This window comes from Talpa occidentalis, unplaced genomic scaffold, assembly GCF_014898055.3.
Source record: "Talpa occidentalis isolate TD23 unplaced genomic scaffold, MPIMG_talOcc4v2.1 talOcc4.2, whole genome shotgun sequence".
In the NCBI taxonomy this organism is placed as follows: domain Eukaryota; kingdom Metazoa; phylum Chordata; class Mammalia; order Eulipotyphla; family Talpidae; genus Talpa; species Talpa occidentalis.
In genome coordinates, this window is record NW_023602073.1 from 141,511,190 (window position 1) to 141,528,436 (window position 17,247).

At 43.1% G+C, this 17,247-nt stretch overlaps 1 protein-coding gene across 1 annotated transcript in view; it reads right to left on the reverse strand.

The window, feature by feature from the left end:
* LRP11 (LDL receptor related protein 11) overlaps positions 1 to 17,247 on the reverse strand; it is a 30,559-nt gene that overhangs the window by 9,111 nt on the left and 4,201 nt on the right. Inside the window, exons 2-5 of the mRNA XM_037518789.2 lie at positions 10,742 to 10,899; positions 9,058 to 9,199; positions 6,146 to 6,271; positions 5,265 to 5,471 (exon numbers count right to left, since the gene is read on the reverse strand). Of these exons, the coding sequence (XP_037374686.1) occupies positions 5,265 to 5,471; positions 6,146 to 6,271; positions 9,058 to 9,199; positions 10,742 to 10,899 (633 nt within the window). The remainder of the gene's footprint in view (positions 1 to 5,264; positions 5,472 to 6,145; positions 6,272 to 9,057; positions 9,200 to 10,741; positions 10,900 to 17,247) is intronic.

The following is a 17,247-nucleotide window of genomic DNA, read 5'->3' on the forward strand; positions in this document are numbered from 1 at the left end:
GGCCTTTCTGTTCATCCATTAAGTGGGGATAATGATGTCTACCCAGTGCACATGACGGGAGTGCACGATGCCAGGCACTCAGTGAGTATCCTCTCCAATCATAAATTGGAAGTGGAACAACATGGCCTACTTTTACAAAATAGTGAGCTGGGAATAAAAACATAATGCTCAAAATGATTGATCTCCAATTCTATCCAGAGGATTAATTGATTAGTCCTTCACTCAGTGAAAAAATATATGGGAACAATACCAAGATGGATACCACAGTTTCTTCTCTTATAGAGCTTCTATTTAAGTAGGAGGCAAAAGATTAGCACTAAAATAGCCACAAAATCAAAATATATGCAGAAGAGGTATAGTAACAATGACATTTTAACAGGACAAAGTCCTGTTTGATTTCAGGAAACAATGTGAAGAAATCAGAAACAAAGTCTTAAAATATATATATACATATATATATATTAGTATTCTTGGAAGTTTATGCTGCCTCCTAATAATTACACCATTAAGAACTGAATTATTAATTATTAATGTAGTTAATAATTGGAATTAAGCTATGATCACTTGTTTAATTTTGTTGAGAGATTATGCTCACCTCACTTAAATGTCATCGTTTTAGCTTAACTTTTAAACTAAAATTTTAGCAAAATATTGTCTCTATAAAATATCTTTTCAAGAGAATCTTGCATTTTTTTGAAATAAAAATGATGTGGTATCCTGTTTCCTTCTGTTTGATCAGCCACGAACTTACACAATTACTCCCAGTGCCCTTGTAATATGCTCTTTAAAAAATATGTACTAAACTCAATGCCTGTTCTTACACACTTGACTGCCTTGGGTGCTAACCTCACCCTATCTTACTCTCCAGATCTTTCCCCACTGTGTAATTTGATAAATCAATATAAATGAATTAGCAAAGGAAAGTGGATAAATAAGTAGGAAAAAGTAACTGCATCCCTCCGCCCCCATCCCCGTCTGGGACAAAGTTTCTTAGGGATGCAGTAAGGAAACAGGTTAACTGATCCTGGAAAGGGGACCTTGCCTTGGAGGTGGGTTCATTTGAAAACTCATAAAGTTCCTTTTGAATCTTCAGTTATTGAAGTTGAGAAGTACTTTCTTAAAAATGCCCTCAGCCCCTGGGAGAGGAAGCCAGGGCGCGGGAGATGGGAGAGCCAGGTGTCAGGAAGAGGGCGACGTGCTCAGGAGCCTTGAGAGGACAACTGCCAGGCACTCTGCAGTTTCCTGGGTGACTCGCCCCACTCTCTTGGTATCTGAAATGTCAGTTTCTATTTTCTCCGTTTCATGAAAGAATTCGTCGTGATTTCCCAGATTTCCTGACTCACTTTTGCTAGACTTGAGCATATGGAATGCCTTAGAGAAATGCTTCACTTCCACACATCCTGTCACAGGTTCCCCCCAGGGTGGGAGTCAGAACAACACAAGACAATTACATCATCTGCTTTTGCAAATAATGTGTTTTGATCCTTCTAGAAGAGTTAATGTCTTAGGAAGCTACTTTTCTCTTTGGAAAGACTGACTGTGTTATGTTTACCATGAGTAGCTACATATGCAGAGAAGAAACTGAAGCTGGTTGGGGGGTCATTTTATTAATAGTTCCATTTATTAATAGTGGCCATGAAACATGCAGGGGTGTTCTGGAAGGAAGCTGGAAATACCAGCTGGGAAAGCAGCTATCATATGGGCCTGTCTGCCAGAATGCACTATAGTTTCGTGACCACCTGATAACAGAGACAACAGAACTGTCCTTTCTCACTATTCACTGGCAGACCACACTGCGTTTCTACAAAAGTACATAAGAGGGGGCGTGCTTGAGAAACTGCTCCTGCACGGAACACCCTGAGCAGGTCACAGCCAGCATCTCAGCCTGCGTGTCTGCTTATACTGGCTGTGTTATTTATTTATTAAAGATTTATTTGATTTATTTATGTATACAAGAACTGGGGTACAGGCCAGAGGTGCGGGGGGTGGGGTGAGAGGATTCACCAGAGACAGAGTGGGGAACAGAACAGGTGGACTGACTGAAATACACTGCTGAGGGGAGCAGCGGGCGAGACAGGAGAGGTCTGCTGCACCATGTGGGTAGCTCCCTGGTTGGGGATGGAACTCTGCCGCAGTGGCTGCTGATAGCTTCATAGTGCTGAGACTTAACCCCTTGCGCCACCAGGGAGGCCCACTGGCGATGTTATTTATACCATAAACTCCTCTGTGCTGCAAAACTCACTGACATTCTCTTTGTACATTTTTTTCTATTGTTTATACTAGTCAGCCTTGAGGAAGCCTCTACAACTTTCTAAGGTTAGTTAAAAGGAGTTCTAAATTGGTGAGGACAGGTTAAGAAAAAGATGGCTTTTTTGTATATATTTTTATTTGGTTGTGAGCACAAATTTAATCCTATCAGAATGCTCGAGGTACTCAACTAATTTCCAGACAAAGTTAACTGTCCTTTTGTTTCAAACCAAATTTTTCCTTGGGACTGACCTAAGTGGGCCAGGTTATAAGGCAGAATTGACTCCATAAACCACCTGTAGATCTCAAATAATACAAAATTATGTCATTCCCATTATAGGGCCAAAACTTTCAGATTGAAACCTTGAAGGCAGAGGAGTCCTTTTCCAGGACCAACATTTCTCTAAATGCCCCAGAACAGGGGAGGGTGCTTAAAGGCACTGCCTAGTATAGCTGTATAGACAGCATTTGCCAAAGAAGGAAGCCGTCAAAGTGCGCCTGCTGCCCTCAACACGCGTTCCTGAAGCCACCCTCTGATGGTCTCCACTGTGACCAGTGAATCTCAGTTCACAGGTGCCTCCCTCCAGCAGGACAGCTGCCTCCATACGCCTCACCTGAGGCACAAAAGCTGCCGTGGAAAGAGAAACCTCCTGCCAGGGCCCTCGCTCACATTTCCAAAGGTCTCTTCTACCTGCTTTTCACCCTGGATTTTTCAAAAATCGTCTTTTTGGTGGATATTTAATAACACATAAAAATGCCTCTAAGTTGAAATATAAAAGTTCTGTAAAAATATCATTCTAAATATGTATATATGTAAATAAAATTAACCCATGGAAACTGCCAGAAATGTTAATGGTACGTTTTGTTAGATGATTTTAATTTTCTTCTTCATATTTTTCTGCATTTTTTAAGTTTTCTGCAGTGAACAGATGACTTTAATCATCAGGAAAAGGCAATATACTCTCAGTATTAACTGGTTGCTCCCCCTCTGCATCTGTGAAACTCCACTGCTCCTTACGTGGTCATCGCCTAAGTCAAAGTCACCTTCTCAAAAAGGACAAAAACAGAGACAAATACTTTTAAAACTGGTGGTGGCCACCTGGATCATTATTTTCAAAAGGATCCATAATTGGGGTCCTCACTCCCCAGGAGAGAAGGCTGGACTCACCCAGCAACATCCAGCAGAGAGAAGCGCTGAAGGAGTGCGAGGGGTGTGTGTGTGTCTGTGTGTTTGTGGAGGGGAATATGTGTGTGTGTCTTGAGGTGTGTGTGTGGTGTGTGTTAAGGTATGTGTGGGCTGCTTAGCGTTCCTGAAACAGATGGTCAGTGTTAGAGGGAGCTTTGTGGTTGTCAGATTAAAATCCCTTATTAAAAAAAAATCCCTTATTAAATGATAAGAGAAATGAGGTTGGGGCCTCCCTGGTGGTGCAAGGGGTTGAGCACGGCACTATGAAGCAATCCACAGCCTCTGCAGCGCGAGTTCGATCCCCGGACAGCCAGGGAGAAACCCACATCACATGGCGCAGCAGACCTCTGCTGTCTCCCCCGCTGCTCCCCTCAGCAGTGTGTACACACACACACACACACACACACACACACATCTGGCCTGTACCCCAGCTCTTGTGAGAGAGAGAGAAATGAGTCATAGGAAGCAACTTCCTGGTTCGCCCAGGATCTCACGGGCCTCAGCTCCTGCAGCCGCACCTCCCAGAACTCAGTTCTCTCCAACCATTCTTCACCCGCCCTGCCCCAAACACCGGGTCTCCGCTACTCGGTTTCTCAGGTGACTCTTGGTAGAGAAAACCCGGGCCGAGCAACCCAGTCGCCCGTAGGTGGCGGTATCGACCAGGGCTCGCCCCAAAGCAGCCTGAAATGGGCGTCCCCAGCCTTCCAAAAAGAAAACGCCTTCACTGACTGAAATGCACTGCTGAGCACCCCAGCTCTTGTGTGCATAAATAAACAAATCTTAAAAAAAAAGAAAACGCCTTCATGGAATATTTTCACATATCTGTAAGGCACTGACAGCCTACAAAGTGGATAAAGCAAAGATAGGAAGGCAATATTTCAAAATTTTGAAAATTGTGTTTAATAAAGGGTGGCGTCTTAATCCTTCCCCTTTTTCTTTTAAATTTTTTATTTTTTACATCATTGCTCATTTTTAAACAATATTTGCTTCTCCCACCCCCTCAGGTGTGGTCCCCATAGAGTTTCCTTCCCCAAGGCGCCCGTGCACCATCACCTCAGACCCCTGGGCTCCTCCCTCCCTCCCTCCCTCTGATCCCTCTCCCTAATCCTTTTCTTTTAATAGCTGTATCTTCTGTTTTCTACAAGGGAGTTGTCCTAGTAAAAGTTATTAAAATAGTGACAAATTATTTCAGTGAAATGTATGCAAAGTTTGAATACAAAAAGATATTAGCAATGAACAATGATGTAAAAAATTTTAAAAATTAATATATAAAAAAATTTTAGGTCTTCCCTGGTGGCGCAGCAGGTTGAGCACAGTGCTGTGAAGCTGTCTGCAGCCTCTGCAGCGCCGGTTCGATCCTGGCCAGCCGGCGAGGATCCTACATGGCACAGCAGACCTCTCCTGTCATGCCTGCTGCTCCCCTCAGTAGTGTATTTCATCAGTCTGCCTGTTCTGTTCCCCGCTCTGTCTCTAGTGAATCCTCTCACCCTCCCGCACATCTGGCCTGTACCCCGGTTCTTGTATAATAAATAAATAAATCTTTAAAAAAAAACCCTAAAAAGCAAATGCATTAGTTTTCTTAATATGGGTATTACTGCTGCATGTATTGGTATCTCTGGAGTATGTATACAGGTGTGACTGCATTAGTAAGTAGGTGATCCTTACCATAAATAATCAGTGCAACTTCAGGTGCTTTTTTCTCTTTGGCCAAATTTTAACTCCCTTCTTTTAAGTTATTCCTTTAACATCTTGCTAATATAATCTTAATTTTGAGCCAGGTTTTGCTATAGAAAATGAAGCTCTTTGTGGAGAATCTGCTTCAAGTCCTTACCTGACATGATGGGATCACTTAGTTGCTCTGGCCCCCAAAAAGCAGAATGATTCCTCTTCTCTGTGTTTGATGACACAGGTGGCTGCTTCAAGGCAGTGATTTTCTGGGGCTTTTCTGACAAGAAGCTCTTTCCTGCATCTTTGCTTGGACCTGTGGTTTTTGGCTGGGTAGTGGCTGTGTGGGTCACCAGCTTCCTCTCGAGATTCACTGAGGCATGGAAGAGCTATATTAGTTGTGGAATTTCTTTTGTAAACTTTAACTAAAACCACTGAATTTGTGGTAGACTTTAATTCATGCATGTTTGGGGATAGCAGCCCATCTGTCTCAGACAGGTCAGAGCCCCAGGGAAAACTTTCACTCTAGTTTTCTGTTCTCTCTTCTTCCAAGAATGATCTTTCTAAAAGTGACACATAAAGTGACTGAGTCAAAAGTTCAATGTCATGTTGTGAAATTCTGCATCTTCAAGGCAGTACTTCCAGCCCTTCCTCTTTCCTGGGGTGCATGTTTTTGACATTATAAAACGACTTTGCAGATAGGACTTAGCTGCACACAGTGTGTCATAATTTCTCTAAAACTCATCAAAACAAAATGCAAACTCACTTCAGTTTTTTAAAAAGCAAATGCTATATAGCATTTTTAGGATGGGAAAGAAGCTTTTGGAAAGCTAGAAGTAATTTCTTAAAAACAGCAATATAAAAAATTCGACATCTGCAATTTGAACTACAAGCTCACAGTAAATTTTCTTTTAAGTCATAGCTCATTCATGTAGAGTTACACCTGGCATGAGAGGGAACAGGAACGATATCGAGTTTGCATTTTATTACGAGATTAGGGACATTCCTTCTATCCCTTTACTTGAAAATGCAATGCGGCTGACTCACGATTCTGACAGAAAGTTTCATCAGAGCCATCAGGACACTGCTCCACTCCATCACAAGCCAGCGTGATGTCAATGCAACAGCCATCGTCACAAAAGAAGTGGTAGCGTGAGCAAGTGTTGGAGCATCCTGTTTATAAAGAAGTCTCAAGTCACAGGAGAGCAGGGGGTTAAGGCTCGGCTGGGTGGAATGAGCAGACTAAATCTATGATGAAGACTCTCAGGTAAAGAGATGCAAACCATCTGCAAACAGCTGGGAGTCTGAGCTGGAGCAATAGGTTCTGGGAGGGTTAGGGTGTCTCTTCTTCACACTCCTGACTTCACTCTTAGGAATGGATTTTGGTCACAGCGTCAAGCTGATGCGGCTAAGAGGTGGAGACAGAAAATACAGCAGCTCTGGTCTTGCCCTTCCAGACCTGAGTTTCCTCCCTTAGGGGTCTCATCCCACCTTCATCCCATTCTCTCCTCAGCAGGCCCCCTACTGCCATTACACCCCCTGCATGACCATGTTTGATTATTTTTTTATTAAAGAATTATTTATTTATGCATACAAGAACTGGGGTATAGGCCAGAGGTGTAGGGGTTGAGGATTCCCCAGAGATAGAGGGAGCAGACCATGCGGATCTACTGAAATCCACTGCTGAGGGGAGCAGCAAGCGAGACAGGAGAGGTCTGCTGTGCCATGTGGGTAGCTCCCTGGCCAGGGATCAAACTCATGTTGCAGTGGTGGGGGATAGCTTGATAGTTCTGTGTCTTTAACCCCTGCACCACCAGGGAGGCCCATGACTGTGTTTTATTATAGACATTTTATACATGCTGTGTTTCGAATTCTTGATTCCTTAATAAACATTTGTACTGGGATTAACTTTGTGCAACTGGACCCTATTTGTGGACTACCAAACATCCTTGGTGGTGCTATAAAAAATTAACAGAATCTTTAGCTAATATCTGGTATAAGTTTATTTCTTCAAACAAAGAAATTCTCTCCCTTTTAGATCTCTTGGGAATTTTAAATCCACAATGCTACATGTGTTTTCTTGAAAGGTATCACCCTCTCACTCCAGGTTAAGCCAACTTCACAGACTTGGCTACTTAACATCTGAGTCACCTTCTGGCACTGGTGACTCAGAGGTAAGGCATCAGGCTGGAAGTAGGTCATAAAAATTTATAGGGACAGAACGGACTGGGCAATTCTCTCAGGGCATGGGGAGTGGTCAATGAAGACTTTCACCGAGACAAGTGGCTGGTGTGGTACACGTGCCCAGAGAGATCCTGGAAGGAAAGGAGTCCCATGTGAAGCTCTCTTGATCCAGGAGGAAGAAGAAAGTAAAGAAAAATGGTAAAAGTTGCTGAGAAAGAAGAGGAAGAAGGAAGCCATACTCTGAGAAAGAAGGAAGGAAGCTGCAGAAAGGAGAATTAGGGGGAAGGAAGGAATTAGGGGGAAAGTGAAAGGGAGAACACAAGTTCACAGTTACTGCGCAGGTTTCTTAGATACCTAACATGAAAACCCCAGACCTCCCAACGTCTTGTGGCTTGGTAGTTTGGAGATAGATTCATATTTGTAACAAATCCATCGTGTCTGGATGAGTGATCTCCAGGCGTTTTAGACTATGCCTCCTGATCAATAATATTAGTGAACATGCATCTCCAATCTGAAAATAATGTGCATGCACTATTGTACCAACCCATTGTGAACATTGTAAAATATACTGAAACATTCAAAGAGGAGATTAAAATAAAAACCTAAGTGTCTGACTACCCCTCACTACCTCTGCGGGATTCTATTTGGAGACCACTGATCTAGAACATACTGGAAGAATTTGATGGTTTATTTGAATAGATTATTTTTCCCAGTGTTTGGAAACATGCAAGCCTCTACATCTAAAGCTGAGCCAAGTTACTGTCACATATGCAGGGTTTACATGCTTGAGTGTTTATCCTAGAAGGTGCTGCCCTTAGTTCCCAAAACAGCTGAGTCATTATCTGCAAAAGCAAAAGAGATAAGAGGACACACACCTGGCCTCCTTGCCTCCAGTTTCAACGTCTCTATGTGGTGTCTGATTGGCTTTAATATCCCAGTCTAACCAGTGAGTGATTCCCAGCAGCAGTTAGTACTAGAGCCATTCTTCTTATTGTCTATATAGACTTATGTCCAGAAGACCTTTAACCCAAGTGGACTTTCAGTAATCATGTGACTCACTCACTCCCTGCCATTTCAAATGCATGTTATTGTTACCTTGGACAAGGCCAGACACACACAACTGGCAATTTATCTCTGGAGTTCTGGAAAACTGACCTGAAAAACTGACCTAACCAACCAGGGCAAACAGCGGCTGGAGAGGTGAGAGCCACTTGCTTCAGCGCAAGCGCTGCTCTCTCCCAGGCACCTGGGCGGTACTAAAACAGTCCTTCCCTAATTTCTGTAGGGGGTGGCAGGGTGTCTGGCTTGGACTGGCACCTGGGACTTGGGGAACACAGGGAGGAGAGACATGGAAGGAGACATGTAGAAACACTCAGATGAGACACTTGCAGAGGCCAACAGCAGCAGTTACCTTGATTTGTACTTTGATTTTGCTCCTTCTGTAAGACTTGCCTGCCCCTTCTGTCCCTTTCCTGTGGCTCCCGCCAGAAGGTGTCTTAGACTTCTGGCGAGCTTTCCAGCCTCAGCGGCTCCACTTTGGGCCAAACCTGTCTGGCTGGGCATTCACCCACAAGGGAATGGGTAACTTTGCGTGTTTCATTGGGAAACCATATCCTGTCTCTCTTTATGTGCAGTAATCCTATTAAAGTTCTTTTCTATTGAAGGTCTTACAAAAAGATAAACAAAAAACATGACGCAGACCCAAAGCCATCCTCCCAAAAACAGCCAGGTTTCTGTTGGGCCCCGTGAATGGGCGGGCAGGGCTTTCTGCTCACCTCCCGGCGAGAAAGCCGTGGGAAGCACCGTCACCGAGACGTTGTCGGAGCTCCTCTGCCCGGCCGAGTCCGTCACCGTCAGCTGGAAGGTGTAGGTTCCTTCTTGGAGGTGGGACAGCTTCACGGTTCCTGACCGAGGCACCTGTCGCCGAGATGGGAGATGGGCAGCATCACATTTCATGAAGAGTCCAGGACCCCTAAGCCGGCACCACGTCCCACGACAGCCTCGCAGGCCACCCTTTGAATTCACATTTCTAACTTTAGGAGCCAATCCCAGGACTGACAATCCTTCCCTCGTCCTTAGCAGCATCTGTTCCAACCATGTCCAGTCTCCCTACGCTCCACACCTGACATGTGCCCCCGCCCCCCCTTCAGGCGACCTCACCTACCTGGGGAGAAAATGAGGATGGTAGAGTCCTCACTCTGCACCATCACCCCATCCTGGCACTGTGCTTGCGTCTCTGTCCCTCAATTGTAGTAAAAACTCTTTCGACAACAATCAAAAATAAAATGGGAGAGCCCTTTCCTGCAGCCCCAAGCTGAGGGGCGCCTCTTGCCACCCCCAAACCTAGCCCTTGACTTTGGCTCCTTCTATTAATTACTTCCTCTTTAGTCAGTTCTGGTATTAATAGCTCTGCTCAAATTTCTCTTGCCCTAAAAAACAAAACAACAACATAAAAACAACCTAACCTCCCAGATCTTCTCTAATCACAGTTGTATTTCCTTCCCATTTCAACTTAACTTCTTGAAAGTGTTGTCTGTGCTGGTTTGCTGTTCCCACGGGCTCATTTTCCAATTATCCTCTACCCACCATCCCCTAGGACTGTGCTGGTAAAATGCACTAACTGGCCTAGCAAAGGTCATTTACTCTCAAGGTCAACAACTCTTATTAGTCTTCTCTCTCTCTCTTTTTAATCTTAGACTTCCAGCCTCCAGAACTGTGAGAAAATAAATTTTTGTTGTTTAAGCCACCCAGTCTTTAGTACTACATTACGGCCACTAGCACAAACCAAAACAGATTTTGCCCACCTCTCTACTGAAGTGTTTGGATGGCGTTAATTTGCCTAAGCCAAAAAATAACCCTACTTAGAGGGAGTCCGGAAAAGGTCAATAAAGAGCCATTTGCCTCCTGCAAGAGTCACTGTTTGTATGGGGCCACTGGACCCGTGAGCTGATTAAGTCCAGCTTCAGCCCAGCTAAGGCTGATGGAAAGCAGCATGGACCTCCTAACCTCCTAAGGTCCTCACTCAGGGACTCAAAGATCTTGGGCAGCCTCCCTGTAGATTAGCACGTTGCCTTCTGGCTCATGTGAAGAATGAGTTCATTCTATTATTATCTTCCTCTTTGTATTTTTCATATTTCTAAAATTGAAAACAATCTGAATCATTAAAACAAAGCATGTATCCTTTTCCTCGAGGTGTTTTAATATCTGGAGAAGTCAATAAAAAGCAGGCAGAACAAGGGAAAGCTTCAAATCAAAGGATCAGTGTCAGTGTTTACTCAATGATTTTCAACAATCAGTGGAATACTACGTATAACAATCAGTGGAATACTATGTACACCTCGTTACCCACTGTATACCTCTTCTGCGAGCTTATGGACATTTTGGGAACAAAAATCTGGTCATTACCAAAGACCACGTCACTGAAACATTAGCTTTCGTTACAATGACAACATGAGTTACCTTCATGTCCACCGAGGGGTCACCTTGCAGCAGTGTCCACTCATATCGGATGATGGCGTGGTCATCTGTGCTCCCTCGCCCATCCAAAATCACCCCGTCTGTGGGCAGATGCAAAACCACATCCTGCCCAGCCTTGCTAAGTGGAGGCTCATCATTTGCTGTGAAAGGAGATAAATAATTTGTAAAAGAGAGACAAATCCTGATTTTTTCTAATTTATTAAGAGAGGCAGCTTGTTTGCTGGAATAGTCCAGTAAAGAATTGCTGAGCGAATGCCTAGTACCTGAAAGTGATTTTTTTTATTGGTTCTTATTGTATTCTCTTAATAAAACAATAAAATAGCAACATATTATGACTATGGACTCTAGCTATCACCTGCGGAGGAGGAAGTGTGGAGTGTCAGCCACGAGCAATAGCTCAGTCAGAGTGGAGGGAACAGGAGAGCAGCAGGCCCTCCGCTCTGAACATCCGGAGAAGCATTTTAATTCTCTAGAATGAAAATTTTTATTAACTTACAAACAACTTAAGTTTAAAATTCTATTAAATGGATTCTTTAAAAAAGATTTATTTATTTATTTATACAAGCACTGGGCACAGTCAGAAGCGCAGGAGGGTGAGAGAATTCACCAGAGCCAGAGTGGGGAGCAGAGCAGGCAGAAGGACTGAAGTACACTGCTGAGGGGAGCAGCGGGCGGCAGGAGAGGTCTGTGCGCCATGTGGGACCCTCGCCTGGTAGCCAGGGATCAAACCGGCGCTGCAGAGGCTGCGGGCAGCTTCGCAGCCCAGCGCTCAACCGCTGTGCCACCGGGGAGGCCCCTCTATTAAATGGGTTTATCAAAGAAAATATTCTTGAAACAAACTCAAAAAATTAAAATTCATCTCTGATGTAGACTTTCGTATCCTCAGTTTAAAAAATAGAATTGATATAAAGTATTCATGGATGAGAAATAAATTAAATCTGAAAAGTTAAGACAAATTCTTGAATTCATCCATAAGGTCCACATAGAAACTTCCTGGCATCTAATGTTTCATCTGGGAAAACAGAAAAAGTTCATAGCTTCTAGCAACTCATTTTTATAACAGAGACTAGCATACTATCTTTATAAGTTGTCCTACAAAAACAAAACAAATATGTATATTTTTCCAGAGATTTATTTATTTATGCATAGAAGAACTGGGGTGTAGGCCAGAGGTGTGTGGGGGTAAGAGGATTCACCAGAGACAGAGTGGGGAGCAGAACAGGCGGATCTTCTGAAATACACTGCCGCGGGGAACAGCAGGCGAGGCAGGAGAGGTTTGCTGCGCCATGGGGGTCACCTCCCTGGCCGGGATCAAACTCAGGCCACAGCAGTGGTGATAGCTTGACAGCGCTGAGACATATCTCCAACACCACCAGGGAGGCCTAAAACAAATATGTATTGACCTTTGATCTGGAATGGCACTAAATAATTCAAGGTCAATTATGTTCACATAAATATTTTTTTCTTTACTGATTTTTTTTTTAAGATTTATTTATTTATTTATACAAGCACTAGGTACAGTCAGAATCGTGGGAGGGTGAGAGAATTCACCAGAGCCAGAGCAGGGAGCAGAGCAGGCAGAAGGACCGAAGCACACTGCTGGGGGGAGCAGCGGGCGGCAGGAGAGGTCTGCGCGCCATGTGGGACCCTCCTCTGGTGGCCGGGGAGCAGCCGGGGATTGAACCGGCGCTGCAGAGGCTGCGGGCAGCTTCGCAGCCCAGCGCTCAACTGCTGTGCCACCGGGGAGGCCCCCCACATAAGTATTAATATTTAACAGCTGCTTCACTAATGGCTAATGGGAGAAGCTGTATACAGAAAACATTTCTAAGGGTTGTGAATATTTTAATTGCTTTAAGCTTCTCACTTTGAAATGTACCCAATGCGCATATATTTTAAGGAAACAGTAATATAACTGGGGAAAAACCTCTACAGGTTCTTGTAATACTTTGTTTTTCTGTGTGTGCTGTTTCCTTCCTCCTCTGGTGCCAGAGCTCTAGCCCAGATGGCAGCCTGGACTTACTCCTTAATGCTGCCGCTGCTGCCAAGCAACGGCCTCTCCTTGGCTCCCTGCCAATTGCTTATCTCTGTATCAACTGTATGAGTCAGTTTCTGCTGTCCCTGTCAGTGCCTGAAGTCTGGGGCCAGCTGTTATCCTGATAGTGTCCTCATTAGGCAACAAAAGTTGTTCACTCTTAATATATGGCAAGATAAAACAATTCTTCTAGATGCTAATCTGATGGGATCATTCCCCTGGTTAAGAAAAATTCTTCAGCCAGTTACTTTCACTTTTCGATAAGTTACCATGAACTAGTCAGAGACCCACCGAGCCAGTCCAGCCACCTTCCTCATCTGCCTCAGCCTCTCAAGGCCCAGCTACTGGCAAATGCAGAACTTGTAGCTCTTAGAGCTGTGGCTTTTCTCAGGAAGAGGACTGTTCTCTGAGGGCACACGTGTCTAGTGTAAAGGTGAATCTCATTTCTAGAGTCATTTAAAACAATGAGGACTAGTAAATATGAATTAAATAAGCAACACCCTGCCTAAAAAGAACTGTTTCCTGCTTCTTCCCTCTGAGCAAAGATCCAGTGCCTGCTATCTGTATTCTGCTTCTCCCAGGACCATTGCTTTACTAAATAGGCTCTTTTTTTTTTTTTTTTTGTGGGACCCTTGCCAGTGGCCAGGGATCGAACCAGCACTGCAGAGGCTGTGGGCAGCCTTGCAACCCAGCGCTCAATTGCTGCGCCACCAGGGGAAACTCTAAATAGGCTCTTATATAGAACTCTCTTTCGGTTCTGGAAGGTTCATCGCTTTCCACAAAATGGTATATTATTTTGTGATTCTGGAAAGCATCTCATACTTCAGTAGTAACCCATTAGAGTTATCATCCAATTGCATTAAAACATATTATAAAATGCTTTTTTTAAGTAAACAAACTAAAATATAACTATATGCTATAAACAGCAATGAATGCTAACAGTTTTTTTAAGCCTTCAAAAATTTAACCCCAAATACTTAAGATGGAAGAATCAGAAAATTGCTGAAATATCCCACATATTATAAAACTTATTCCTCTTGCCTCTCTTGGAAAAAAAAAAAACAAAAAAAAAAAACACAGCTTATCCTTTAGGTAGGTGACTTTTAAAATATAATGTGTGGGGCCTCCCCGGTGGCGCAGCGGTTGAGCGCTGGGTTGCGAAGCTGCCCGCGGCCTCTGCGACGCCGGTTCAATCCCCGGCTGCTCCCCGGCCACTGGAGGAGGGTCCCACATGGCGCGCAGACCTCTCCTGCCGCCCGCTGCTCCCCTCAGCAGTGTACTTCGGTCCGTCTGCCTGCTCTGCTCCCCGCCCTGGCTCTGGTGAATTCTCTCACCCTCCTGCGCTTCTGACTGTACCCAGTGCATGTATAAACAAACAAACAAACAATAAATAAATAAATAAAAACATGCCTCTATTAAAAAAAAAAAAATATAATGTGTGAACACAGTGAAACCCTCATATCCTCTAAACTGATTACTGTTGTATTTGTTTTTTTTTTTTCAAGGCTAACTATTCCACTTTAATGTAAAAATTTAATTACAACATCACACTTGTAAATAAAACTAATTCTGAACTTTCAGTACACATGCAATAGAATCAAAATCAAGGACAGTTTCCCTGTCCTTGTACTTTGGTTACACAGGGGAAACTAACTTTATAAACCTTAGAGTGAATATAACTTCATCACAAAATTCTATGTGCTTACAATGTGTCCTTTAATACCCTTGTGAATGCAAACTGATGATGATTCTAAATAACAGTTGTGCTTCATGTAGTATGTATAAAGATGTTTGCTAAGCATTTTTACAATTTTTTTTTATATTCCCCATACAATTGCAACCCCCCCATTCTGACCCCAACCCCTCCCCTCCCGCCCCCCACCCCCCAAAAAGTGTCTCTGGTTCATAGTTTTTTGTTGATTTTGATTTTCACTTTCTTATAGTTATTCATTTTCCTGGTCCCTTATTTAAGTTTTCTAGATTCCTGCTATGAGTGAGACCATCCGGTATTTTTCTTTTTCTTTCTGGCTTATTTCGCTGAGCATGATCCCTTCCAGCGCCATCCATGTTGCTGCAAATTGCATGTGTTTATCTTTTTTGAATGCTGATACTGTTGTATTTGAATAACAATTTAAGTCCTCAGTTTAAGTCCAGGCAAATGACAATGTATAATGTGTTTAAGGTGAATCTGAATTTACCTACCTAGAAACAGGCCTTAAAATTAACAGTGACATGGGCCTCCCCGGTGGCGCAGCGGTTGAGCGCTGGGTTGCGAAGCCTCTGTGGCCTCTGCGGCGCCGGTTCGATCCCCGGCTGCTCCCCAGCCACCGCAGGAGGGTCCCACATGGCGTGCAGACCTCTCCTGCCGCCCGCTGCTCCCCTCAGCAGTGTACCTTGGTCCCTCTACCTGCTCTGCTCCCTGCTCTGGCTCTGGTGAATTCTCTCACCCTCCCGCGCTTCTGACTGTACCCAGTGCATGTATAAACAAACAAACAAATAAATAAATAAATAAAAATTCATGCCTCTTTAAAAAAAAAAAAAATTAACAGTGACACAGGAAGAGAAAGAATGTGCTATCACTAAAAATATTTGACATGCTTATGAAGAAAACATGTAATTTTGAACTTCTGCCACAGAAACATAACAAACCAATGTTATATACTAGAAACAGATTTTTTTTGAAAGCTAAACGTACTTGGTAAGATCTACAGAGGTGAAAAAGACTCGTACTGACTTGTTGAAGCCTATCAAGGTAGCATTTATCCAGAAAAGAATGATAGTGTTAACTAATTTGATTTACAACACACTGCTGTGAACAGAGCCTTAAAGACAAGGAAGAAGTTCTGGGATCTGGGTCTGTACTGCCAGGACACAAACCACATGGGGGTGGCTGGAGGTCAGAGGGCCCCAGAGGACAGGATACAGAGGTGGGGTCATGTGACAGTCAAACCCATTGTGGTTCTGTAACATGGTGGTTTGGTTGTGGCTTTTGATAGCAACACTTTTTAGAAAAAATTACTCATAGGAAGGCCAGTTTTTTTTCACCGCTATAAACAATGCTGTGATAAGCATTTTTCTGTTCATACTTTCTCTTTAGTATAAACATTTTACTAATAGCTATTCCAGAAGAATGAATGACTATTGTTAGCTACATATATCCTGTTTGATTTCCAAAAGATGGTACCAATTTACACTTCCAGGACCAATAAGATTGTAAGTTTTCTCCCTGGTGGCACAAGGGGTTAAGCACCACACTGTGAAGCAATCTACAGTCTCTGAAGCACAAATTTGATTCCCCAGCTGGCCAAGGAGCAACCCACATGGCGCAGCAGACCTCTCCTGACTCACCCGCTGCTCCCCTCAGCAGTGCATTTCAGTCAGTCTGCCTGTTCTGTTCCCCACTCTGTCTCTGGTGAATCCTCTCACCCCCGGCATCTCTGGCCTTTGCCCCAGTTCTTGTATGCATAGATAAATAAATCTTAAAAAAAAATAAAAAATTACTTATAATCACAATATGAGAGTCAGCATTTTGGGTATATATTGTGTTAGCCCTTCTCCAATGCTACTGCTGCGCTAATAATGATTTCTGTGTGCCAAGCACTATGCTAAGTGCTTCTGAAGCATAATTTCACTTACCTTTCAAAGGCCTCCAAGGTAGGTATTATCATCTGCATCATGCTTTGAGAAAACTGTGATCAGAGATGGTAACTTAGTTGCCTAAGGTCACACAAGTGATATATTTGTCAGCCCCAGATCTTCCTTCCGGAAAGGCTCTTTCCTTCCCACTGTGCCTTGAGGCAGGGAGGTGTATTCTTGTTACAATAAATATAAATTTACATCCCTAATTTAATTTACCAACTTATTAATACATTCCATTTGTTGTATTTATTCATATACCCTAGCAGTGCCCATATTATTACATAAACTTCACAATTGCCATTTAATTTAACGTCATGTTAATTAATTTATTTTTTTTCCTCATGTTAATGTAAAATAACCTCTATTATAGGGCACTTACCTTGCTGCCAGTTTTTTTCACCACTATAAGCAATGCTGTGCTAAGCATTTTTTTGTTCATACTTTCTCTTTAGTATAAACATTTTCCTAACAGCTATTCCAGAAGAATGAATGACTTTTTAATGATCTTTGCTCCATATATCCTGTTTGATTTCCAAAAGATGGTACCAATTTACACTTCCAGGACCAATAAGATTATATTAAGTTTTCCATATGCATGCCAGTATTTGTAAACTTATTTTTGTCAATTCATTTGCCTTTCTGTGAATAATTCTAAGGTTGAACATTTCCCCCATGTTTATCAATTCTATCTCTTCTTCTGGAAACTGTTAATATTCTTTGCTCATTTATTTTTTGTTTTTCTTACTGATTGACATGAGCTCTTTCTATTAACATGACCAATTTTAGTCATATTTTTCAACTCATTTACAATTCCCTT